This window comes from Pollachius pollachius, assembly GCF_949987615.1.
Source record: "Pollachius pollachius genome assembly, chromosome: 10".
NCBI classification, from domain to species: domain Eukaryota; kingdom Metazoa; phylum Chordata; class Actinopteri; order Gadiformes; family Gadidae; genus Pollachius; species Pollachius pollachius.
In genome coordinates this window covers 8534322-8559862 of record NC_136943.1, presented here as the reverse complement: position 1 = coordinate 8559862, position 25541 = coordinate 8534322, and the positions used below count along the sequence as shown (strand labels likewise).

General features: G+C 44.0%; 1 protein-coding gene across 2 annotated transcripts; it reads left to right on the top strand.

Annotated features, from left to right (window-relative positions):
* The first annotated feature begins 471 nt into the window (after positions 1–471).
* kif3a (kinesin family member 3A) lies at positions 472–25541 on the top strand. Of its 2 annotated transcripts, XM_079744633.1 has the most exons (18): positions 472–613; positions 1174–1447; positions 1682–1826; positions 1943–2027; positions 7574–7679; positions 7772–7911; positions 8033–8230; positions 8466–8640; positions 9082–9180; positions 14686–14769; positions 16961–17117; positions 17725–17905; positions 21334–21444; positions 22988–23113; positions 23662–23715; positions 23983–24051; positions 24195–24325; positions 24524–25541. In XM_079744633.1, exons 1-18 carry the CDS (start codon positions 608–610, stop codon positions 24570–24572), a joined length of 2190 nt encoding a protein of 729 aa, XP_079600759.1. In that variant the 5' UTR covers positions 472–607; the 3' UTR covers positions 24573–25541. The 2 variants fall into 2 exon arrangements, with proteins under 2 accessions (XP_079600759.1, XP_079600758.1); XM_079744632.1 differs by lacking the exon at positions 14686–14769.

Below are 25541 nucleotides of genomic sequence, written 5' to 3'. Positions count from 1 at the left end.
GGTAACTTTTTATGTGTGTGCGGATGAGAGATTTATAATATTTTTTATTTTTTATCATTGTTTTATTTGCCAGATGCTTTTATCCCCAAAAAATAAGGGAATTAAAATACATCATCATATCACTCAGGAACAGGCAATTTAGGCATCTTGCTGTAGGATGCATACAAGGCAGTAGACATTTGGGATATAACCCAGCACGTTTGGATGTAGGGAGTTATATATTGATATGTATTGGCCTCAAATCAAACGTAACATACCTATAACTTTGCTATGGTAGAAAATAGTCTTTCATTTAATATGTAAATAATTTATTCTGTTTAACGTCAGGTTGATAAGAGATTTTGATTGTTATTTTTACACATAACTAATGAATTTACATCTGATACAGTTATGTGTTCTCGCTGCCGATTGGTTCTCCTGCTTTTCACTCACTGCGCAGCCGCACAGCCAGTCCGTCGTGACAACAGTGTTTCCAGGGTACTGATACTATGGGCACAGCGCTGCCATTTAAATCCACCTAGAATAAAAACAAAAAAACAGCCTTAAGCGCTTGAGCTTCACAGTTCCTATACAATCAGCGTGAGACGCTACAGTCTACACTTCAAACATGCCGGTAAGTCGGCCCCGCCTCTGAGTGATTGTGTGTTTGCGGAGGGATCCTCCCTTCCTCCGATCTGATGTGATGCTAACAGATACTTCTATTGAAGTGGACCGATGCCACTCCTCTGATTAACGCTTCATTGAGGTCACTGATCCCTTATTAAAATGTCTCTTTCTCTTGAGATACGTTTGTAAATGATTGTGTTTTTGTCCCGCTGTGCTATCCCATAAGCTCATTCTGCAGCTTAGCATTTGTCTGCTTTCCTAGCAGCCAAGCAAACGATGTTGAATTGAGCTATCTTAATTTGACTAATTATTGTGCGCTGGTGGAGGATGACATGCAGTGCTTTGTTGTCTACTATTTGCCCCAACTGCAAAATTCACAATAACGATTTGGCTGATGGCTGATGCATATGATAAAAAACGAATTCGTTTTAAAGGGCCACTTAGCATCTTGCATTATCCATGAAATATGGGCCTCTATATCGCCATCTTCTCTTCTAGTTTGTTGCGTATTTGTTGTTTACAAGAGAGAGTCAACGCTGAAATATACAATCACACCTTTTATTACAGAGTAATAAACACGACAAACCCGAGATAAGCGACAACGTCAAGGTTGTTGTGAGATGTCGTCCACTCAACCAGAAGGAGAAACAGATGGGCAGCAAACAGGCCGTCAGTGTGGACGAGATCCGAGGGACCATCACCGTTAACAAACTAGAAACTCAGCATGAACCGCCCAAATGCTTCACCTTCGACACTGTGTTTGGACCAGACAGCAAACAGCTTGATGTTTACAATCTCACAGCCCGACCTATCATAGACTCAGTCTTAGAGGGTTACAATGGTAAACTCATATATGGAAATAACGACATTTGAGTTATCATATAGTTTTTTTTATTATGATTAACCTTTACATTTAAAATACATGTCATACAAATGGTATACTAAGATGGGTTACTGTATAACTTATGAAACGTCAATGTAGGCAATAATAGTGGGGAATTTAGTTATATATATTTGTAAACACTTATTGTAGGAAGTCATATATACTGATACTGACCCCTGTTGTGTATTACAGGAACTATCTTTGCATATGGGCAGACTGGCACTGGTAAAACGTTCACCATGGAGGGCGTAAGGGCAGTGCCAGAGCTCAGGGGCATCATTCCCAACTCCTTCGCTCATGTCTTCGGTCACATCGCAAAGGCAGAGGGTGACACCCGGTATGGCAAAATGTTATTGTAATGTTATATGAGCTATGAATAAAAAGGTAAACCTGACCCATTTTATTCTATCCTGGTTGAACGTTCAAATCACAGCCTATCTACCCTCTCTATAGGTTTCTGGTCCGTGTGTCATACCTGGAGATCTACAATGAAGAGGTTAGGGACTTACTGGGCAAGGATCAGTTGCAGAGGCTTGAGGTGAATATATGTCCAATTGCAAATACTAGCTATAAAACATAAAAAAAATTGTAATGAAAGCTATATCTCTGATACACATCGGGGAAATACTTCTTTGGAGATATTGATATTATTATAATTATTGTCATTTATATAATTGTATTATAATATGTAATGCAAGTTTGACATTTATTTATTTTTTGAATTTGTCTTAAAGGTCTCATGGCATGCTACTTTATGGATGCTTTAATATAGGTATTAGTGGGCCCCTTAAACAGTATTTGAAGACGTTCCCGAAATTCAGCAGTGGTGCAGAATTACAGCCACTACGAGCCAGTCGCACATTGAGCTTTCTCCAAACGCGCCGTTTCGGTGTCTGTAGCTTTAATGCAAATGAGGGGGAGCGAGGCGGGTCAAGGAGGAGGGAGGGGGTGTGGTCCTGAGCAGCTTGCGTCCATGGTACAATGCGCTCTGTTTACAGTGGTGGTGCACGCAGCCTTTGACCGTGTTCTGTAAATATTCTAAAACACTTTTTTAAAGCTGTTTGGTACGTCCCGGCTTGATAGAAGGTCCTGTACATATGGGGATTGTTGATGCACTAGATGAATAATTCCACAATACAAAAAGAATGAGCAATGACAGTAAATAAAGTGAGTAAGTGTAAACAAAGTGCCTGACAGTAGATAAAGTAACTACGAATTAATGTGACTATCATTGTAAGCACAAACAGAGGATCATGTGCTTCAGGGCCATATATGTAGCCATACAACAACTGGTATAACGTTAAGGTAGCCTATACCGTCTATGTTTGTTGATCTGCTGCTTTCAAAACATAATCACAACGGTCCTGCAGCGCAACGCTTCCTATTGGGGCGGAACTTAATGAGCGTAAAATGTGCACTGTGGCGCTTCGGCACCGGTGTGATAACGGAAATGTCTTAGTCAAGGTGGGGGTATTTTGCCGTGGGTGGCCTGCAGATTTCAGTGAGGTGTTTCAGTCAACGCTAACGGTGGATTCCCCGTTCCCCCCCTTGTCTGTTCCAATTCGGAAGACGCAGGGGGGAACTTTTCCCCGCGCCCACCTTCAATTCCATTCATTTACATTTACATTTACATTTAGGGCATTTAGCAGACGCTTTTATCCAAAGCGACTTACAATAAATGCATTTGTTAAAATAAGTACATTTGTCATAAGAAGTGAAACAATATATCGCTGTCGGTACAGTAAAGATGTTCATAGAACCAAGTGCAAGTATTACAATCGCTAGGCTAACCCATTCCCCGTGTAAAGCAACGATAGCAGCTACTGTTGATGCTACACAATTAAGTACCTTGAATAAGTGCAATGTGCAAGTGCCAGGACGTACAACATTCAATGGTGGCTGTGCATTGGTTTCTATGCAGAGTCGAGGTGAACTCTGAACAGGTGAGTTTTGAGTCTTTTGCGGAAGCTGGTGAGCGACTCTGCGATCCTGACATCGGTAGGGAGTTCGTTCCATCACTGAGGTCCCAAAACAGAAAAGTTGTGACTTCGCTGATCGACCTTTGCTTGCTCTTAGCGATGGCGGTACCAGGCGTCCAGCTGAGGTAGTTGAGCAGAGGGATCGAGCTGGGGTGTGTGGCTTTACTAATGCTTGGAGGTAGGCAGGGGCAGTTCCATCGACTGCCTTGTATGCCAGTACCATCATCTTGAATCTGATGCGAGCTATTACAGGGAGCCAGTGGAGGTCTCGGAAGAGGGGGGTTACATGTGAGAACTTTGGTAGGTTGAACACGAGGCGCGCTGCCGCATTCTGGATGCGCTGCAAGGGTTTAATCGCAGAGGCAGGGAGTCCAGCCAGGAGCGAGTTGCAGTAGTCGAGGCGGGAGATGACCAGTGATTGGACTAGAAGCTGAGTTGCTTCCCTTGTGAGAAAGGGCCGGATCCTGCGGATGTTGTAAAGTGCAAATCTGCAGGATCGGGCCACCACAGTGATGTTTGCGGTGCAGCATAACTGATTGTCCAACACTACACCAAGGTTTTTGGCAGTTGGAGAAGGAGATACAGTGATGTTCTCAACAGTGACCAGTAAGTGACCAGTTGTCCAGGTGCTGACTTCTGCCAGACATTCAGATATGCGTGTTGCAATCAGGGCTTTGTCAGATGAGGGAAAGGAGAGAAAAAGCTGAGTGTCATCAGCATAGCAGTGATAGGAAAAGCCGTGTCAGAGCCGTCTCAGTGGAGTGTGCTTTTTTGAAGCCTGACTGGTGAGGGTCAAGCAGGTTGTTAGATGAGAGATAGGAGGACAGTTGGTTAGCGACGGCACGTTCCAATGTTTTAGAGAGGAATGAAAGAAGAGATACCGGTCTGCAATTCTGAATGTCAGTGGTATCAAGGGTTGGTTTTTTGAGGAGAGGCTTTATTCTGGCAGTCTTGAAAGACGTTGGAACAATGCCAGAAGTGAGGGAGGAGTCAATAAGTGCGGTGAGAAATGGCAGGATGTCGTTTGACACAGCCTGGAGGAGGGAGGAAGGGATAGTGTCCAGGGGGCAGGTGGTGGCATGGTTAGATGTTATAATTCTGTTGACCTCGTCTGAGGTGAGAGGGATGAATTGGGTAAAGGCAGAGGTGGGGGTGGGGGGAGGGAGGATGGTGGCAGTGATAAAAGAGGAGCTAATGTCCTTTACTTTGTGGGTAAAGTAGGTAACAAAGTCATTAGCAGTGAGGCAGGAAGGAGGAGGAGGGGAGGGAGGGTTGAGGAGGGAAGATAACAAGGAAAACAGTTTCCTGGGGTTTGAGGCGGAGGAGTTAATTTTGGTCCGGTAGAAGGCAGATTTGGCTGTTGACACAGTGGAGGTGAAATCAGAGAGAAGAAAGAGATAGTGAGATAGATCATTAGGACAGTCTGATCTCTTCCATTTCCTCTCAGCTGCCCGCAACTCTGCTCTATGGGTCCGCAGAGATTCAGACAGCCAAGGAGGGGGGGGTGAAGATCGCGCCGGTCTGGAGTGGAAGGGACAGAGGGAGTCCAAAGAGGAGGAGAGGGAGGATAGCAGAGTGTCAGAGGATTCCTATGTGGATAGTTGAGAGAATTGTTCAATAGAAGGTAGTGAAGACAGAACAGTTGAGGCAAACGTAGAGGGAGAGAGAGTTTTGAGGTTGCGGCGGGTGGTGACAATGTGGGGACTAGAGAGGAGGGGGGAGAGGACTTTAAGGGGAGAGAAAAAGCAACAAATTGATGGTCAGACACGGGGAGTGGGGTAACAGAGAGAGCAGAGGTGCCACAGGACCTTGTGAATATCAGGTCAAGCTGGTTCCCCGCCCTGTGTGTGGGAGGAGAAGGGGATAGTGTTAAGTCAAAGGTGGCAAAAAAGTTGGTTAATTCAGGTGAGTGCAACTTCTCTGGCAGGATGTTAAAGTCGCCAAGTATAACGAGTGGTGTGCCATTTTCAGGAAAGCAGCTGAAAAGGGCGTCCATTTCGTCATAGAAGTCACGAAGGGGACCAGGGGGACGGTAGATTACCACAATGAAGAGCTTGATAGGAAGGGTGACAGTGACAGCGTGGAGTTCAAATGCAGATCTGGCCAAGTGTTCTAGTGGAAGGACCTGATAGGACCAAATCGGAGAGATGAGGAGTCCGGTCCCTTCTCCTCGCCCCCAAGGTCTAGGGGTGTGTGAGAATGAGTAAACAGTGGAAAGGGCAGCAGGAGTGGCAGAGTTCTCTGGAGTGATCCAGGTCTCTGTCAGGGCCAGGAAATGGAGGGTATTGAGGGACGCGTAGGCCGAAATAGAGTCTGCCTTTCTGACTGCTGACTGGCAGTTCCGGAGTCCTCCCATCACTTCAAGGTCAGTGGTGGCGAGGGTGGGTAAATGGCGTAGATTGGATGGGTTACGACGCCGAGCAGAGGATCTATTTTGGCGTCGTCTATGAGTAGAGATTCTAACGATAATTGAAGTACGACACATAACTACAATACCGTGGCCTCTAAGGTCTTCCTCGAGGGACTCCCACAGAGGGACTCCCTTAGTCTTTGTTTCCCGGGTTCTCTCCCGGGACTCCCACAGAGAGACTCCCTTAGTCTTTGTTTCCCGGGTTCTCTCCCGGGACTCCCACAGAGAGACTCCCTTAGTCTTTGTTTCCCGGGTTCTCTCCCGGGACTCCCACAGAGAGACTCCCTTAGTCTTTGTTTCCCGGGTCTTCGTTTACAGGGTCCTGACGCTACTAACACTTGGCCTTTAAATGCACATGGTAGCTCAGGCAGCCTTAGCTCCGCCCAGTCAATCAAGCCTATTGTTCACACCTTGTGACCGAAACTAGACTCAACGACCTTACTATCAACAACAACACAGCAAAAACCAACACTGCAGAAACTAGGGTTAAAGTTAGTACAACCAATTGCAATGCCAAACACTATAATTCTTAGCTTCAAGACTCATCACAGCTAGATATAAGACGACCTTCTTAAAGACAAAATGTAATGTAACTGAGTTTGTCAGCTTCCTAACTTTGCTAAATAGGCAGCCTTAGCTCCGCCCAGTCAATCGAGCCTATTGTTCACACCTTGTGACCGAAACTAGACTCAACGACCTTACTATCAACAACAACACAGCAAAAACCAACACTGCAGAAACTAGGGTTAAAGTTAGTACAACCAATTGCAATGCCAAACACTATAATTCTTAGCTTCAAGACTCACCACAGCTAGATATGAGACAACCTTCTTAAAGACAAAATGTAATGTAAATGTAATGTAATGTAAAGACAAAATGTAATGTAACATTCAAAAAGCTTTATGGCACGAATATTGTTGTAAACAGTATTACCAACAAATTATTTATCTATATTTTTTGTACCTGCTGGAAGAATGCTTTCTTCCCTATGAGAGTTTTGTAATTTGTTAAAGTTCCCATGACATGCCACCAGGTGTGGTGTGATTAGCCGTTACAAGCCGTTTTGGAAATCTGCCGCTTATGACATCACAGGTTGGCGTGTCCACCTAGATGTGTGACGGATAGATGAGCCGTTACAAGCGGTTTTGGCAGATTTCCAGAACGGCTTGTAATGGTTAATCACACCACACCTGGTGGAATGTCATGGGACCTTTAATGCGTAATAATAATAATAATAATAATAATGATAATAATAATAATAATAATAATAATAATAATTAAATATATATGTATATATATTTTTTTCTTTTCTCAATTCATTGGTAGTTAAAGCGGGGCCCTAGTGTTGCTAAGGCGGCCACCTTCACCATACAGTGCTGGGGGAAACACTGATGTTATAAAACCTCATAAAGTGATTTTTTCATGCCATGGAACCTTTAAAGTACATTATGTTTTATCTTCTTGTGGTCCTAGCGAATCTTTTGTTTTTACTTTAGTGTTACGCAAGCCCTGGTCATTATTCTAGTGATATTTCAAGTTAAGATCTAGAAACCCTTACAATTGATATTAATTGATTGTAAATTCCTCAAAATACGCTGCATTGCTTGTTTGGCTAATAACTATAGTGTGACGCAGTATAACATGCATTATCCTAACCTATAATGGATGTTGATAAGCGTTTTTTTCCCTCGACAGGTTAAAGAAAGGCCAGATGTTGGCGTCTACATCAAAGACCTCTCAGGATACGTAGTGAACAATGCAGATGACATGGACAGAATCATGACACTGGGCCATAAAAACCGTAAGCAAAATCATCATCTTTTGGACAACTCCAATGAACCCGCCGGCACTGAATGTGGATGAATCTCCCTCTCCCTCTCCCCTAATCGGCAGGTTCTGTGGGCGCCACCAACATGAACGAGCACAGCTCTCGTTCCCACGCCATATTCACCATCACCATCGAGTGCAGCGAGAAAGGTGTGGACGGGAACCAGCACGTGCGGATGGGGAAACTCCATCTGGTCGACCTGGCCGTGAGTCGGACCTATAAAGAAATACTTGAATATCCTGTAGATACAGATACCGTTATATGCATTTTATTTTATCGTCACGCTGATGACTATCTGACCGTTTCAATGCGCCGGCCGATCCCAGGGTTCAGAGAGACAAGGGAAAACGGGCGCCACGGGGCAGCGCTTGAAGGAAGCCACGAAGATCAATCTCTCGCTCTCCACCCTTGGGAATGTCATCTCCGCTCTGGTGGATGGCAAGAGCACCCATGTGCCTTACAGGAACTCCAAACTCACCCGCCTACTGCAGGACTCGCTTGGTGGCAACTCCAAGACCATGATGGTAGGCCAAACGAGGATAAACAATCCTGGAAACACCCTTCATCTCAACTCAATTATTTAAACAATAAATGCGAAAAATACAATAAAATCTCACGGGTAGTTGTTACTATAACTGATTTATTGTGCATACATTTCTAATGAATGAAAGAGTTTGCAATATTTCGATGGCGAGAACGAATGCAAAACCCCTGAATCACAGCGGTTTTGTGAATATTCCGTTTTTTCTCGGCCACCAGTGTGCGAACATCGGCCCTGCGGACTACAACTACGACGAGACCATCAGCACGCTGCGCTACGCCAACCGGGCCAAGAACATCAAAAACAAGGCCCGAATCAACGAGGACCCCAAGGACGCGCTGCTGCGGCAGTTCCAGAAGGAGATCGAGGACCTCAAGAAGAAGCTGGAGGAAGGTAAGCCCGGACCGCCCCCAGGGGCCACCGATAGGCTCCTGGCAACATGGGTCTGTGACGTCTGTCATCTAATACGATGTGTTGTTATCTCTGCATCGCTAAGATGTTGTCCTCTTAAAGATTATTTTGACGTTTGCAGCCTCTCTACCCTCTGTCTGTTTTTTTTTTGTCATTACTGCTCAAAAATGTATTTGTAAAAGTCGATACCAAAAGCTGGATAACGGCGTCTTCTCAGTATCTAAATTTAAAGTCCTATGTACATTTAAGAGGTACATATTATCTCTTAAATGTAAATATGATGCATATGGTAACGTCGTAGAATATCTAGATCCAAAATGATTGATCTCATTTTACCTGGCCTGGGAAAATTCTTTGTTGTATGTTGTTGTTGTTTTTTTTTAAATGGAATCAGTTTTAAGAGACTGTATTGTGTCCGTCCAGGGGAGGAGATCTCTGGCTCGGAGGCCAGCGGCTCCGAGGAGCTGGACGACGGAGACGAAGAAGGAGGAGAGGCAGGAGAAGGCCGCAGGAGGAGAAGAGGTAGGGAGGAGTCCTCTCCCTCGGTCACAAGCCCCTCCCACACATGCGGCCTTGGCCTTAAATTGAAAGGCACAGGGGTCATGTATGAATCAAAATTGTGGAATTGTCTAAATGGAAATCCGTTTTAGCAGTTTCCCTGCAGAACATGTCGTAACATTACTGGAAACCTATGACGCTCTGTTGTCAAACTGTTTTGGTGGCGAGTATATTGTGGGCCTTGTCTTGATGTCTTTGAAGTAACACATTGTAGATCTTTATGAAGATATATCCTATAAATAAATTAGTATTTCTGTTGCCCTGGTTGTTAGGGGAAAAGGCCATATGACGCCATTGCCATGCTTCAAAATGTAACGGACTGTTACTGTGAATAAAACTTAAAAAAAAAACTTTTAAAAAGGATTTCTGGGTAGGTTTGAAGTACAAAACCCAACTAAATATATAACAGGTCTAGTTGTTTTCAGATATTTCAATGCGGAAATGTAACATATTGTACCTTTTTTAAGGTACCTATGAAAGAGTTAACGCACAGACAAAAAGTAAGTGTATGTGTACGTGACGATACTGATGAGTTGTTTTTTGAAGATGACTTCTTGGAATGGTGTGAAATTAGCAGATATCCCCTTTTGGGTTAACACCTATAGAGTGACATCAAATTTCTGCACAGATGCATGCACGTCTCCATGCGGTTTTTCTGCAGATCTCCATTAATAAGATCAATGGATAAAGATTCTGCAGTCATCCGATTGATTATTAACCAGTTGGTACTTTCCCGTTTTACTATCTATATGGAAATGTAAGGTGTGAAATGCTGAAAGGAAACATGTTTGAGTGTACATAGAATATTGGTTCACCGATACATTTCATGGGGGGGGGGGGGGGGGGGGGGGGGGGGCGTATAGGCCTTAATTTAATTGTATCTCTCACACATACTACTAAAAACCTCTAATCTACACCACTGAAAACCTCCTACATATACTTCTGAAAACCTCTCACACAAACTACTGAAAACATCTAATATATACTAAAAAAACTCACATGCTCGAGTGTTTGTGTGTGAGTGTATTTGACTCATACCAAGTGAAAAAAACATGATCATTTTAAATATTATTAATGATCATTCCTTATGATTTAGATGGGCTTATTTATTCTAGAAGACCAGCTAATCTTTTTTTGGAAATAAAAGTTATTTATGTTATCTAGTTATCAATGGTACTGTTACGGCCCAAGGAAAGGGGGAGTCCAAACGCACGACAACAGACGCGGGTTGTTAAGTCAAAATGTTTATTTGCTTGTTGATGTGGAAGTCCAGCCTGGTCGGAGGGGGAGACCGGGAAGGTGGTGTCGGAGGACAGCGGTGTTGTCAACGATGCGGTATGGCGGCGGCGCCGTTGCCGTCACCGCCAGAGGGGAGGTGGAGACAGGTTTAAGCAGGGAGCCTCAATCTCAAACGGCCCTACGTATCGGATGTACAGCGCTTCCGAGATGCCACCTTCAGTGGAAGCTCCCTGGCAAGGAGCCAAACCTTTCCCTCCGGGGACGTACCGGGGCGCCAGTGTCCGGTGGCGGTTTGCCTGACGCTGGGAGCGGGCGGACGCCTGGAGCATCGCAGCCAGAGCCTTGTTCCAGATGCGCTGACCGTGTAGAATATGGGCCCGCACCGAGGGGACAGCGATCTCAGCCTCTTGCGCTGGAAACTCTTACCAGGGAAGGTGGTCACTCCAGGAGGCGGGGTTGGCGGTGGTTACGCAGCGCAGCATGCCTTCCAGTTCCTTGACAAACAGCCGGTGCTCCAGGAGACGCTGTAGAACCTGTTTGACATTCAGTCTGTTCTGAGAGAGACTGTGAGAAAATCTGAATGTCATTGACCACTGAGAACAAGGCTCTTAAGCCCAACACACGCCGGCGCGTCAAAAAGAACGCCCCCCATTATTTCCGACATACTAGCCCACACCGGCAGCGGCTTGACGCGCGCAAGCGCTTGGCGCCGCGCCGGCCCACTATCCTTCACGTCACTGTCCCATTCCCTAGCGTCGCTGCCCCTGAAAAAGCGATTTTCTTAAGCTGTTTGGTACATCCCGGCTTGATACAAGGTCCTTTACATATGGAGATTGTTGATGCACTATATAAATAATTCCACGATGCATACATGTAGTCATAAAACAACTGGTATAACGTTATAGTAGCCTATACCGACTATGTTTGTTGATCTGCTTCTTTCAAAACATAATCACAACGGTGCTGCAGCGCGACACTTCATATTGGTGCTGGGGGCGGCAATTGACGCGTGTGAAATGCGCACCGGGGCGCTTCGGCGCCGGTGTGTGGCCGGCTTTTCAAATGAGTGTGTGTGTATGTTAAGCTCCATTTACAAAGCTCCGAGCCCATCTAACCCCAACCGATTGACCTACTTGCTTTACCCCTCGCCCACATACACCCAGACCCCCATCCCCCTGTCACAACTGAAGGTACACTGCCTGCAACACTAACGCAGTATGGCTTTATGATATAACTGGGACTCATGTTACCTGATCCATTTTGTGGTTCGGATGAGAGTTCATTCATTGCAAATGTCTACCTCTGTGCATGTCCCCGTATCAGTCAACAAGGGCTATCGCTAAATAGGGATGCAGCAATTATAGATGTTGATGTACGATTGACATCAGGAAGAACCACAGATTGACGGTTTCACAATTATTGTGCAATCATTTGTTTCACAATGCTACGGATAAAATCACATGAACATTCTCTAAACAATCGTTCAGGAGACTTTGAAAAACGGCGGGGGGCATTAGTCAGACCAAACGGCATGAAGAGGTACTCGAAGTGGCCCAGGGGTGTTAAAAAAGGCCATCTTCCACTCGTCCCCCTCACGGATGCGAACCTAATGGTACGCTCCTCCAGTCTGGAGAAGATGGTGGCGCCTTGCAGGGGGACAAAGGGGGTCATTTATTTTTGACGGTAATGTTGTTGAGACCACTGAAGTCGATACAGGGGAGAAGGGTCTCGTCCTTCTTGGCCACAAAGAAGAAACCTGCCCCTAAGGGTGAGGAGGAGGGGGCGGATGAGTGCTGCCGCGAGCGAGTCCCGGATGTCCCCCTCCATATCCTCCTGCTCAGGTCGGGAGAGGTTGAACAGACGGCTGCTGGGTAGTGGCGAGTCCGGCAACAGGTCGATGGCGCAGTCGTAGGGGCGATGTGGTGGCAAGGGTTAGGCGTGTTGCTTGTTGAACACTGCGCCAAGTTCATGATAGATCCGGGGCACTGCGATGAGGTCCAGGGGTTCCGGAACGGACTGGGGGGGGGGGGGGAACTGCTGTTGGTGCCGATCCAGAGCGGAGGCAGTTCGGTGGCATTTGCCACATCTTGCTCTGACTGCTTTTGACTGATTAATTGTAAAATATTTAGCTACACTTGCCTACACCGAAATTTAGGATTGAGTTTGCAGTCAGCAAGGCAGGTTATCACTTACAGTGATGCAGGCAGGCTGGAAATAAAAGCACAGCGGCGCCCCTGATGAAGTATGACGAGTTGGAGCACGGCAGCGTTAACTATGTTATTGCGTCAGCAATAGTGTGAATGAGCAGAAGCTGGTTGATGTGGGAGTCCAGCCGGGTCAGTGAGGAAACCGGGAAGGTGGTGTCGGAGGAAAGTGCTGCAGAAGTGGGAAGATCTTGATGGAAGCAGAGGGTTAGAACCCGACATCCATAATGTTGGAACGAAGAGACATGGAATACAGGAATGCTAGATACAAAATTAGACTGATGGCGATGAATGGTTGGGAAGCCGTAGCCTGGTCCTACCAGACTCTCGTAGTTAATTTCATTTGTACAGAGAGTCTGGACCTACTCAATTGACAAACGTTAACTCACTTGAAGGCGGGTGTCTGTTGAAGTTTAAAACTATTGGATCCACCCAGTGCCACTCTGGATCTGCCATAACCAATCGCTAACTTTTGGCCGGGAATCACGTTGCGCGCAGGCTGTAAACAAACCAATCACTGTGCGTGAAGATGTCCGTCAACGAGAGCTGAATTTAACATCATTGATCTCAGCCACTCCCTCTGTTCGCTGATTGGACGCAGAAAATTTAGACGGAGAAAACCCACTAACATACTGCAGACCCAGACCTAGTACTGAAGGGAAATTCAAATTGAGCGGAAGTACTTAGGCGGGTGGAGGCAGGCTAGAAAAGCCAGGGTTGATAAACAGGAGTTGGTGATATGATGATCCACAGATGTGTATGGATGAGTATGAGAAGGTGGAGTCCGGAGAAGCTGGATTCGGTTAACTCTGCCCACAACAGGAAAACACAGACAGACAGACAAAACACACAGTGATCCTGGCTCCCGCCAGGATCTACGGCAGATGCCGTAACAGGTACAGAACTCAATGGAGCCTTTGTTACTTCACCATCTTTTGGGTATCTTCGATGACTCCCTGCAAGTCACGGCACAATGTGGTCTTGTCCGACTCCAATTCCCCCCTTGAGCAAAATGCATTATCCCAGTGGTTCACATACCTTTTCCAAACCATGTTTTAAATGTTTGAAGAACCTAATTAACAATGTAACATAAAAGTTGAATGTTCTGTGTTCTTTTTTTTAAACACACTTTTTTTAATATTTTGTTATCACTTACAAAAAAACTGAATATTTCAGGAGCCATTAATGCAGATGATTCAGAACGTTCCCAATCTTTTTTTGCAACTGTATTTTGTATTTTATTTGTGGCTTTGGCTAACTTGTTTTATTCTCTTCTTAAAGTTGACTATTTATGTATTTAGTAGTGTATGTAAGATAGTTTCAATACTGTATATTTTAGAGTTTCCATACTGTATATGAGAGTTTCAATACTGTAAATAAGAGAGTTTTAGTAGTATATTGAGAGGTTTTCAGTATTGTGTGTGTAAGAGGTTTTCAGCATTGTGAGTGAGGCTTTTTAATAGTGTGTGTGGGAGGTTTTCAGCACTGTGTGTAAGAGTTTTTCAGTAGTATGTATGAGAGGTATGTCAGTAATATTCAGAATTGTCTGTGGGAGGTTTTCAGTAGTTGGTGAGAGATGTGTAGTTTCAGTAGGATGTGTGAGAGGTTTTTAGTAGTATGTGTGGGAGGTAAGTTTATTTTTAAGTTTCTTTTTGAACAGGGAATTGAATCTTGACCCCAAGAATTCTGATTGACTCAAATCACAAGTCACCTTACTGCCGGCGACTTTCTCATCTCTCTCTCTCTCTCTCTCGCTCTCTCTCTCTCTCTCTCTCTCTCTCTCTCTCTCTCTCTCTCTCTCTCTCTCTCTCTCTCTCTCTCTCTCTCTCTCTCTGTGGTGGCTGTGGTGCCTCCCATGTGTTTGTTGCAGGAAGCAGAGGAAGTAGCTCAGGCTCTGTCTCACCTTACTGACTGCGACTTTCTCATCTGTCTCTCTTTCTCTCTCTCTCTCTCTCTCTCTCTCTCTCTCTCTCTCTCTCTCTCTCTCTCTGTGGTGGCTGTGGTGCCTCCCATGTTTTTGTTGCAGGAAGCAGAGGAAGTAGCTCAGGCTCTTTCTGCTTCACCTCAGTGTTGCAGGCCACCACTGAGAACAAGGCTCTTACCAGTGAGTGTGTGTGTGTATGTTAAGCTCCATTTACAAAGCTCTGAGCCCATTTAACCCCAACCGATTGACCTACCTGCTTTACCCCTCGCCCACATACACCCAGACCCCCATCAGTCCCCCTGTCACAACTGAAGGTACACTGCCTGCAACACTAACGCGGTATGGCTTCATGATATAACTGGGACTCATGTTATCTGAACCATTTTGTGGTTCGGATGAGAGTTCATTCATTGCAAATGGCTACCTCTGTGCATGTTCCCGTATCAGTCAACAAGGGCTATCGCTAAGTAGGGATGCCGCAATTATAGATTTTGAACTATGATTGATGTCTGAGGAATAACCACAGATTGACGGTTTCTCGATCATTGTGCAATAATTATTTCACAACACTACAGATGTATAAAATCACATGAACATTGTCTAATAAGAGATTCTATTGTATTTTTTCTCCAAATGTTTTCTTATCTATCTATTTTTTTTTTGGTAAAAATCAACGAAATTCAGAACATCTTTCGCATGTGTCATTAATCACTGCACTTAATAAGATCAAGCTTAATCCGAGCAACGTGCATATAGGTTGTTTCAATGAAGTTGTGCAGTTGTGTCGCAAGAGTTTAGTTTTGGATTCCAACTCACAAAGAGTGATAGCCTAAACAAACCCAATCCATCATAATCAACCCTATCCGCAAAAAGCCATTTGCTGCACTATTTTGCACTAGAATTAAAAGTTAAACTCAAGTATAATTGAATCCTCTCAATACATTGGATATTTTGGTGAAAGGGTGAAGTATAAGTTTGTCTACAGTAGGCTATATAGGGCGGGTAATCCATCTTTCTATTCACCTGCGCGATTATAAAGGAATATGTCTCATGTACTCAATATGTCTCAATTTTCTGTTCGTTTCATGTCCCTCACTGTGCAAACATTGGAGGAGGACTGCTGTATCCCACTTGCCATGACCTCCTTGCAGTATCAGTTGTGTAAGAGTTGGTCTGCAAAAGGCTTTGATGATAATCGTTGAACCATTTGACATTTGACTACAAACTCTGGTTTGGAACCATTCATGATGGAACATTCACTTCATGGTGTGTTTTATTTGTGATCAGATTTGAGTCATTAGTAAAAAACTTGGGTGGTTGGGAAGATCATCTGATGATGACACTTTTACTTCCATGCAATGAAATAACAATCCGTACAGCACCTGATTTGAAAAAGGGTTTGTTTAGCTCAACTCAGAATAAACTATACAGGACAGGATTGTCTCTAAAGGACCGTATTTTGTATGTTTATCAGCAGAAATCCAAGGTGTTACCACCTGCCCCTTTGACCATCCTCATTCTGTCATGCTGACAGTCTCCCTTCGCTCCCTTTACCTTGTCCTCAATCTACCCTGACTGTGAAGTGTTTTCACCCTGTAGAGTATAAAAAGGTTTTCTTGTGGTAACGTGGCACTATCTTTCTCTCTCTCTGTCTCTCTCGCTCTCCCCTGCTCTCTCTCCCCCTTCCTTTGATTGGTTGAAATATGCCGACTGCTGGCTCCCTATACACCTTAATTGAAGAAGACAGAGGTTGGTGTGAGAATCCTCAATGCTCCTGAATGCACTTGTGGAATAGCTTTGCTCACCATCCCCTAACCTAACCCACTGCAGTGTTTGGCCGACCCGCTGGCTTTTGCGACAGACAAATCAGACGATGCAAGAGAAGGGAAGACGAGTCCTGTGGTCTAACCCATGTTAACACTCTCCTATTCACATCCTTTTGTATGCATCTGTTTGTCTTCCATCGTCCTGCTATTGCCCCTTTCCCATCCACTTTGTCCTGGAGAGAATCCTCCAAAAAGTCCAAGGACTATCTCAAATCCCTCTACTGAGGAGCTTTTCATTCTTTGATAACAAGTTGGTAATCTGTCGCTCAGCTCACTACCAGACAAATACCGATCAAAGGAATCCTAATGAATGGATATTGAGATTTCTTGTAGAACTTCGTCCGCAACTGACCCTCACATTTTTTTGGCAGCAGTGTTCTTGCAGCAGAAATGGTTTAAAATGTCATCTAACAATGTAACCTGTCATGACCTGAATCCATGTTTTTCTCCTTCCCCGCCCCCTCCACTAAAAAGAAAACAACTAACCAGAAAAAATCATGCCTGCCACACACACCCTCGTTAAATGTATTTTATTCCTTTCCATGTTGAAGGGAAGAAGAAGGTCTCCCCTGACAAGATGTTGGAGATGCAGGCGAAGATCGAAGAGGAGCGAAAGGCTCTGGAGGCCAAGCTAGACATGGAGGAGGAAGAGAGGAACAAGGCCAGGGCCGAGCTGGAGAAGAGGGAGAAGGACCTGCTCAAAGCTCAGTGAGTAAACTGCCTCCCCCGTCGGGCTTTACCTTCAGCGACTTGGACATGGATGCAGGAATTGATTCAAACATCAATCTACTTTCACAAGCGTGACGGCAAGTGTGAAGCTTATTTTTGAGCTTGCATCTAACACGGTCAATACAAACTTAATTTGAGTCTAAACTGAGTGTAAACTGAGTCTAAATTGAGTCTAAACTGAGTCTAAAGTGTTTTAGGTGAACCCCGAGTTTCAGCTTGATGTTGCAAGCTAGGAGTGAAAAAACAATGCTGTTTGCACTGAGATCTTCATAAGATGTAAGTGTATGAGCGTAATTATGACCTATGTTATATATGGAATGTAAGCTTAAATGAGAAGCTAAACCTCTCTCGGCCATCAAAACCGACCACTGCACAGACGGGGCTCCACACACCTACGGACACCGCTGCATTAGCATACCCTTGCATACTGTTCCTTTATCATGATGTGACGTCAAGGTAAGAATTGACTTGAGTTGGGAGCAGAGAATAACATTCACAATCTTGTTGGCGGAGACGGGAAAAATAATAGGACATTTTTGGTTCACTGGCCCTTTAATGATGTTCTGCCTACATTTGTCCAATGTAGGCAGGAGCACCAGTTGCTGCTGGAGAAGTTGTCTGCCCTGGAGAAGAAGGTGATTGTGGGAGGCGTGGATCTGCTGGCCAAGGCTGAGGAGCAGGAGAAGCTCCTGCAGGAGTCCAACAATGAACTGGAGGAACGCCGGAGACGGGCTGAGCAACTTCGCAGAGAACTGGAGGAGAAAGAGGTATCGGTTTTATGGGTTTCAATAATTACAAATTAGCTTGAGGGCAATAAGGGGTCAGGCATCTTGATCTAGCACAGCGGTCCCCAACCACCGGGCCGCGGGACATTCCTAACCGGGCCGTAGGTTTGTAGGCTACGACATGAGAAAAAATGAATAAATAAATAAAATAAAATAAAATCATGCAAAATGCATGCATGCAACACGTATTGGCTTCAGCGGCTGCGCAGCCTAAGCTCACTTCACTTGTTCAGTTCAACAGTAGTGTCACACTAAGTTAGCTAAACTGCGAAAATGAGCAACTCAAAACAGACATGTTTAGAAAGTTTCTTTGGAAGGGGTAGCGGGGGAAAAAGACCCACTGACGATAATGAGCAAGAAACCGCAAAGAAAAAGAAAGGGTCTTTCAAACGAAAGTATGACGAGTCATACCTAAAATATGGGTTTATAGAGACCGGTGAGTCACATGCAACAAGTCCGTTATGTGTGGCATGTGGCGATACGTTGTCGAATGAAGCTATGAAACCGTCAAAGCTTATTCGACATTTAGAATCCAAGCATCCTATACTTAAAGACAAACCCCTTGACTTCTTCGAGCGTAAAAAACGTGAGCAAGAATCACAAAAAATAGTGCTTAAAACAACCACATCTGTGAACGTGGCTGCGCTAAAAGCCTCATACTTAGTGGCTAGTCGCATTGCTAAGTGTAAGAAGCCCTTTACTATTGGGGAAGAGCTAATTCTGCCTGCTGCAAAAGACATGTGCAATGAACTCCTTGGGGAGGCTGCAGCAAAAAAGATAGGCTCGGTACCTCTTTCAGCCAGCACCGTCCATAGGCGAATTGATGATATAGCGGAGGATATTGAAGCACAGTTGTTGGAGAGGGTGAATGGTTCACCGTGGTATGCAATCCAGGTCGATGAGTCCACTGATGTGAAAAACAGGGCAATTCTGCCTGTTTTTTGTACGGTACAGTTTTGAGGACGATGTGCAGGAGGATTTGTTGTGTGTGCTGTCACTTCCAACGAACACCACAGCTGCAGAACTATTCCGGGCTTTGGATGGTTATGTGTCAGGAAAATTAGTCTGGTCTTTCTGTATTGGCGTTTGCACTGATGGGGCTGCAGCCATGACTGGATGGCTGTCCGGTTTCACTGCAAGGGTTAGAGAGGTTGCACCTGACTGCGAGCCCACACACTGTGTCATTCACAGGGAAATGCTGGCTAGCCGAAAAATGTCGCCCGAGTTAAATGGGGTATTAAATGATGTAGTTAAAATAATCAACCACATAAAAGCACACGCACTCAACTCTTGTTTATTTGAACAGCTCTGTGAAGAAATGGACGCAGAGCACAAACGGCTTCTCTTGCACGCAGATGTCAGATGGCTGTCAAGGGGCAGGTCATTGGCCAGAGTGTTTGAGTTGCGAGAGCCGCTGCAGAGGTTTCTTACAGAAAAAAAGTCACCATTGGCAGCACATTTTAGTGATGAGCACTGGGTGTCCAAACTGGCTTACCTGTGTGACATATTCGGATTGCTTAATGAGCTCAACCTGACACTCCAGGGGAGAATGACGACTATCTTTAAACTGGCAGATAAAGTTGCTGCATTTAAAGCCAAGCTTGATTTGTGGGGACGACGAGTGGACAGGGGAGTATTCGATATGTTCCAAACATTAGTGGGGATTTTGGGAGAGACTGAGGCAGGGCCCATTCTCTTGCAGCTGGTGCGCGATCACCTTGTTGCACTTTCAAATGAATTCAAACGTTACTTCCCATCCTCCAAAGATCCACGGCGAACGAATGAGTGGATCCGCAACCCATTTGTCAATTTCCCGAATCACTTGTCAGTGCAGGAGGAAGATCAATTGATCGAAATAGCTAATGATGGTGGTCTTAAAAGTGTGTTTGAGCAAACCTCTCTGGCGGGTTTTTCGATCAAAACCAAAGCGGAGTATCCCGAGATATCCGTAAAAGCGCTGAAAACGTTGCTTCCATTTCCCACCACGTACCTATGCGAGGCCGGGTTTTCGGCAATGACTGCCACTAAAACAAAATTGCGCAATCGATTGGACATTTCAAACACGCTAAGGGTGTCACTGTCTTCCATCACCCCCAGATGGAACCTTCTTGTTGCAGGGAAACAAGCACAGGGCTCCCACTGATTAAAATGAATTGTAGCCTATTCTGTGGCATCACAAACGCGCGTTAAGTTCCCTTACTGACATTTTGTGTTGTGCATGTTTACACTTGATAGATGTTACTTTAAGTTTAGTTCAATATATTTATGTTCATAGTTGTTCATTTTTCACTTGTTCAGGCTCACGTTCTTTTTTAAGAGTTTGTTACCTTCACTGTTCATAAATAACTGGAACTAGTTATTTTAAATGAATGCATGCACAACACTATATGAAAATATTAACAAATTGGCAACCCCTGCGCAACATAACCCCCCCCCCCCCGCGGGTCCGTGAAATTTTTGGAGAATCAAACCGGTCCTTGGTGCTGAAAAGGTTGGGGACCCCTGATCTAGCAGGCTAAGAAGACCGATCGATCCCAGAACCTTTAGGCTGGTAGTTGGACACTCCAGCCTGCCACGGCACTATACTGCTGCTACGTCGGATCTGAAGTCTCCCTTTACAGACTTTACTATGGACCATCTCCGAGGTTGGGCCAAAGTGAGCCCGACGCGCCTCCAAGCGGCCTGTGGTGATGTCAGCCCTGGTGTCTGTTTGAAGCGAGAAATAGTCTTTCAAATTGTAGGAATATAGACCTATAAAAATACAAAAAACTGTACTTAAGACAAGCACGTCATCAGTTAAAGACACCTTCAAACGGGTAGCCCTGTTGTTATTGAAATTGAAAGTCCTTGATATTATAGCCATGCCTTAAAGGTCAAAATTGTACAATCACATGTATTTTTCTTTGGCTGTGGACAATAAATCGATACCAATGTGAACCATGATAAAATCTGCTTCGATGGCTGCCTTGCTTGGAAGCCCTGCCTCCTGTCGCCCTGATTATTTTAAAACACCACAACAGCAGTATCATGCTGGTGTAGTTTGGTTTCAATAATGAGACATTATTGGCATGCAGTCATTATTGTAAAAATTGTCGAGTTCATGAGACCTATCAGTGGCAGCCACTGAACAACTGCCTGATGTGTGGAAGTGACTCGGCTATCAGAGATCTGATCAATTCTGAACTTTCTATGACATGTCAGAAAGGGATGCTGATAATATCTGTAACATGGCAAACCGGTCTACCAACTAAAGCACTATAATCCACTAGAGCATACTCTTACCGAGTCAGATTCTGAGGTAACATCATAGTTGGAACCAGTGGTTCCCAACCTTAGGGTTGGGAGCCATTTGGGGAAGCTTGACAACTGTATTAAACATAGCCACCTGCTATTCCCTCTTCCCAAATCAGCAAGAGCGTCTGGACATCGAGGAGAAATACACCAGCTTGCAGGAGGAGGCCCAAGGGAAGACCAAGAAGCTGAAGAAGGTTTGGACCATGCTGATGGCGGCAAAGTCAGAGGTAAGATACACCAGATCAGGAAGAAGTGAACTCATTAGTGTGTTTGCAAAGCTAACCACACTACTGTGGCTTGTTTCTTCTCCTTCCCTTTTAATTTATTATATTCATTTTGCCTAATTATCTTGTCCTACAGTTTTGTAGGTATTTTCACAAAACCACTACCAAAATCTCGGGAATATTTCAATGTAGTGGCCGTCTACCTTTATAGACCAACCATTGCAGATTTTATTGGGGATCAAGCAGCGAAGCTGCGAAACAACCTTCTTTACGTACGTTTTTGGGGGTCAAGCAAGGAAGCTGCAAGACAACCGTTGTTATTCTATGTTTTCCTATTATTATTATCCTGCCATGGGAGTCTATGGCAGCCCATAGAACGCCATGGTCAAAAGTTGTCATTGTCGACCCTTTGTCGTCGTTTTGCGGCATGATGGATTTTCCACCATCTTGGTTTATGTCAAAAACCTTCAAAATGCATCTCCTATCACAAATGTTGTCCAATCATCTCGAAACTTGGCAAAGATCATGGTCAGATCATGGGCCAAAAAAAACATCAAATAGATTTTTCATATTCAAAACTGTTTGGTCGCGACAGCCAATCAAATTCAACGCGAAGGTGCCAAACAGGAAGTAAGCCAATTTCTCAGCAGCCCTTTGACATATCATAACCAAACGTGGTACATAGACCCATGACATCATCATGGGGACACTCAATTAATTTGGTGACCTTTGAACTCTAGGGGGGCTCTAATTAATGAAGATGTGTTTTAACTCCTCTCTCTTCACATGAGTATATATCAAACTTATTTTCAATGTCTGGTGATTCTGTGAGACCTCTTCATATAGCTAATAAATCATTTCTCATGGAAACATCTTGGCTATTAACATATCATAGCCAAACTTGGTACATAGACTCATGAGATTATCCTCGGGACACCCAAACAATTTGGTGACCTTTGACCTCAGGGGGACGTCAAACAGGAAGTGAGCTCATATCTCTGCAAGGCCTTCATGTATCCAAACCAAACTTGGCTCATAGTCTTATGACCCTATCCTGATGATGCCCAAATAATTTGGTGACATTTGACTTTTAGGGGTGCGTTGTTAGCAGCAAGTCTATTCCAGCCCTTAGAAAGCAACTTCAACGTATTTTCATTGTGATAACCATTTGCCAATAGCTTTCATTGTAGGTGAAATCACTGAGACGGTCTTGATGTAGCCACCTAACCGATTATATCTTTCCAGCTAAATTAGTTAATGGAGTCCTATTCTGCTTGACCCCCACATTGCTACTCGTAGCTATATTTTTTATACCTTATCTTTTAATATTTTTTTATAATGTAATTATTAAATAGGGAAAGTGAATGGGGCAAAAATGCTCAAATTGACTGCTCCAAACGTGAATAACAGAGTTCTCAAATAGAAAAAAATAAAAAGTCAAAACTGGGGTTAGCGTAGCAAGGGCTGAACCGGAGGCCAGGCTGAGGTGGTTCTCAGAGCGCTGGCGGTTCTCAGAGCGCTGGCGTTGTGTCCCCCTGTGTGTCAGATGGCCGACCTGCAGCAGGAGCATCACAGGGAGATTGAAGGCCTGCTGGAGAACATCCGGCAGCTGAGCCGCGAACTCCGCCTCCAGATGCTCATCATAGACAACTTCATCCCCCAGGACTACCAGGTGTGTGTGTGGGAGTGAGCGTTTGTGTGCGTCTCACTGAGTGCAGATGGAGTTCGTCTGGCCATGCCAGGCTTTGTGTACGTGTGTCTAGCTCAGAGACATAAATGTGTGTTTGTTTGTGTGTGTGTGTGTGTGTGTGTGTGCGAATCATTGGGATATATGTGAGTCACTAGGGGCTGGTATGCTTGAGACGTTTTTTGTGTGTCAGAGTGTGTCTATGTCGATCTGAGATTTGGATTACCGGAAAATGTTTTTGTGTGTGCCACTGGGAGAAGTGTGGGTCCCATGGAGATATGTTCTTCACTGTGTGATATAAGTTTTGTGAATGTCCATTGTGTCCTTCCCAAAATGACCCTTAATTTCCTGATTCAATATGTCTATTTAATTTATTAAAACTGCTGTAATAGGGTATGCTGTTGACCCACTTTTTGAACATGGATTGCATACATCGAATGACTTTGTAATGTACATCTTGTATATATGAATATATTCTACTTTTTTTTGCTGCGTTGCTGCTGATGTTTTTTTCCTACTGTTTTTGATGATAGGAGATGATAGAAAACTATGTGCACTGGAATGAAGATATAGGAGAGTGGCAACTGGTGAGTTCTGAAAACACACATGAAATGTTTGCAAAGAGCTTGCCATGCTAGTTAGAACATTTGCTGATAGATTGAATGGATGAGCATCATCCATGACATTTTCCATGACAACATCCATAGTGGTAAATTACACGTGTTAGACGCACACAAATTTGATCTTGTTGTATATAGTATAGATCCTGCCGTTGGTTGACTGAGAATGAGGTTGGGGTTCTGGTTTAAATCAGTTTTTCAGTTTCAGTTTTCTTTACGTTCCCTTTCTTTCAGAAATGCGTGGCGTACACTGGTAACAATATGAGGAAACAGACCCCAGTACCGGACAAGAAAGAAAAAGATGTGAGAACAATATACAATATGGCATTTCATAAACACAATGCTTCCACTCTCATTGTTGTATGTGTATGTATGTAGGATGACCAAACATGCGTTTTGCGTACTTGACTTGGCCTTCTGTCCATGCTCTCTCATGTGCCCCCCAGCCCTTCGAGGTGGACCTGTCCCATGTGTACCTGGCCTACACGGAGGAGAGTATGCGCCAGTCCCTTATGAAACTAGAAAGACCCCGGACTTCCAAGAGCAGCAAAAGCGGTCGACCCAAGACCGGCAGGAGGTACCCACGGCACCGTGCAGTCTCAACATATAAAGATAATATATACCCATATGTATCAAGAAAACTATTTGATGCTTTCAAAGCACTAAAGTTTGCTTGTATATTATTATCAGTGTATGTGGTTATTCTACGAAAAATGGGTGCAGTTCACTGCTAAGTGTTGGTGATAATGCTGATCGTGTGCTTATCTCCTAACAGGAAGAGATCTGCAAAGCCAGAGGCTGTAATCGAATCCCTCTTGCAGTGAAGTCTTCTTAATGTTGCCTTGCCAAGCAAACCCACGTTTAAACTTAGGAACTGAAGTCATTATTTTTGAAGATTTGTATTATTTGTTTTTAGTTATGTAAAAAGTTAATTGGAATACACTGTATGGTTTTAAATGTGACGATGTTTGGACACTACTCAAGATTGAGGGATGTATAAAGTGTCATCTGTTATTATTCAGGGTTGTTAGATCCAACAATAGCAAAGAACAACTTATGCAGCCGAATGTACATGATTCAATGGATCTCGGACCGAAACAGAGCTCATAGAAAACATTTCTTAGGTTGCCTCAAATGGAATTGGTGCACTTTCTGAAACAGAAACGATACCTTTATCACCAGGTAAATGAGTTTCACTTAATGATACAGATCGATATAGACCAAATAATTACCAATGTCCAGTCTGTCACATATTCTCAGACATTTGGCTATTGTTGTCTAGGATCACTGGTAATGCGTTGAATTATATGGTACAGAGTTTCATGCTAAAGCTTTTGGTGTAAACTATAGTAATCAAAGCAAGGGTTAGATCTAGCATTTTGTTTGTCATCAAATCAGTGACCTTAACTTGTAGAAAACCATGCCAGTATACTAATGTCTTGTTGTAAATGGTAGGACATGCATGCCATCCAGGGCCTACAGTAGTGACATTTTTTCAATTAGAAACTAAGCAAATCTTTTTTCTTTCTCTCAGATATCTATTGAGATGTAGCCTACAAGCATATACCTTAGTGTCAAATGCGCTAGCAATTTTTTTTCACATTGTTGCATATATTTTATTATATGGTGTACTGCAGTGCAAGAAAAGTGGCGTTATATCATGCTGTATGTCAACTGTTTACATTCACCAATCTTTATCTCTATAGTTAATTTATTAAATTATTCCATGTATTATGTCACATATTTTGTTGAATTCAGTCATTAAAATCCATTTTTTAAATTGGTTTACACAT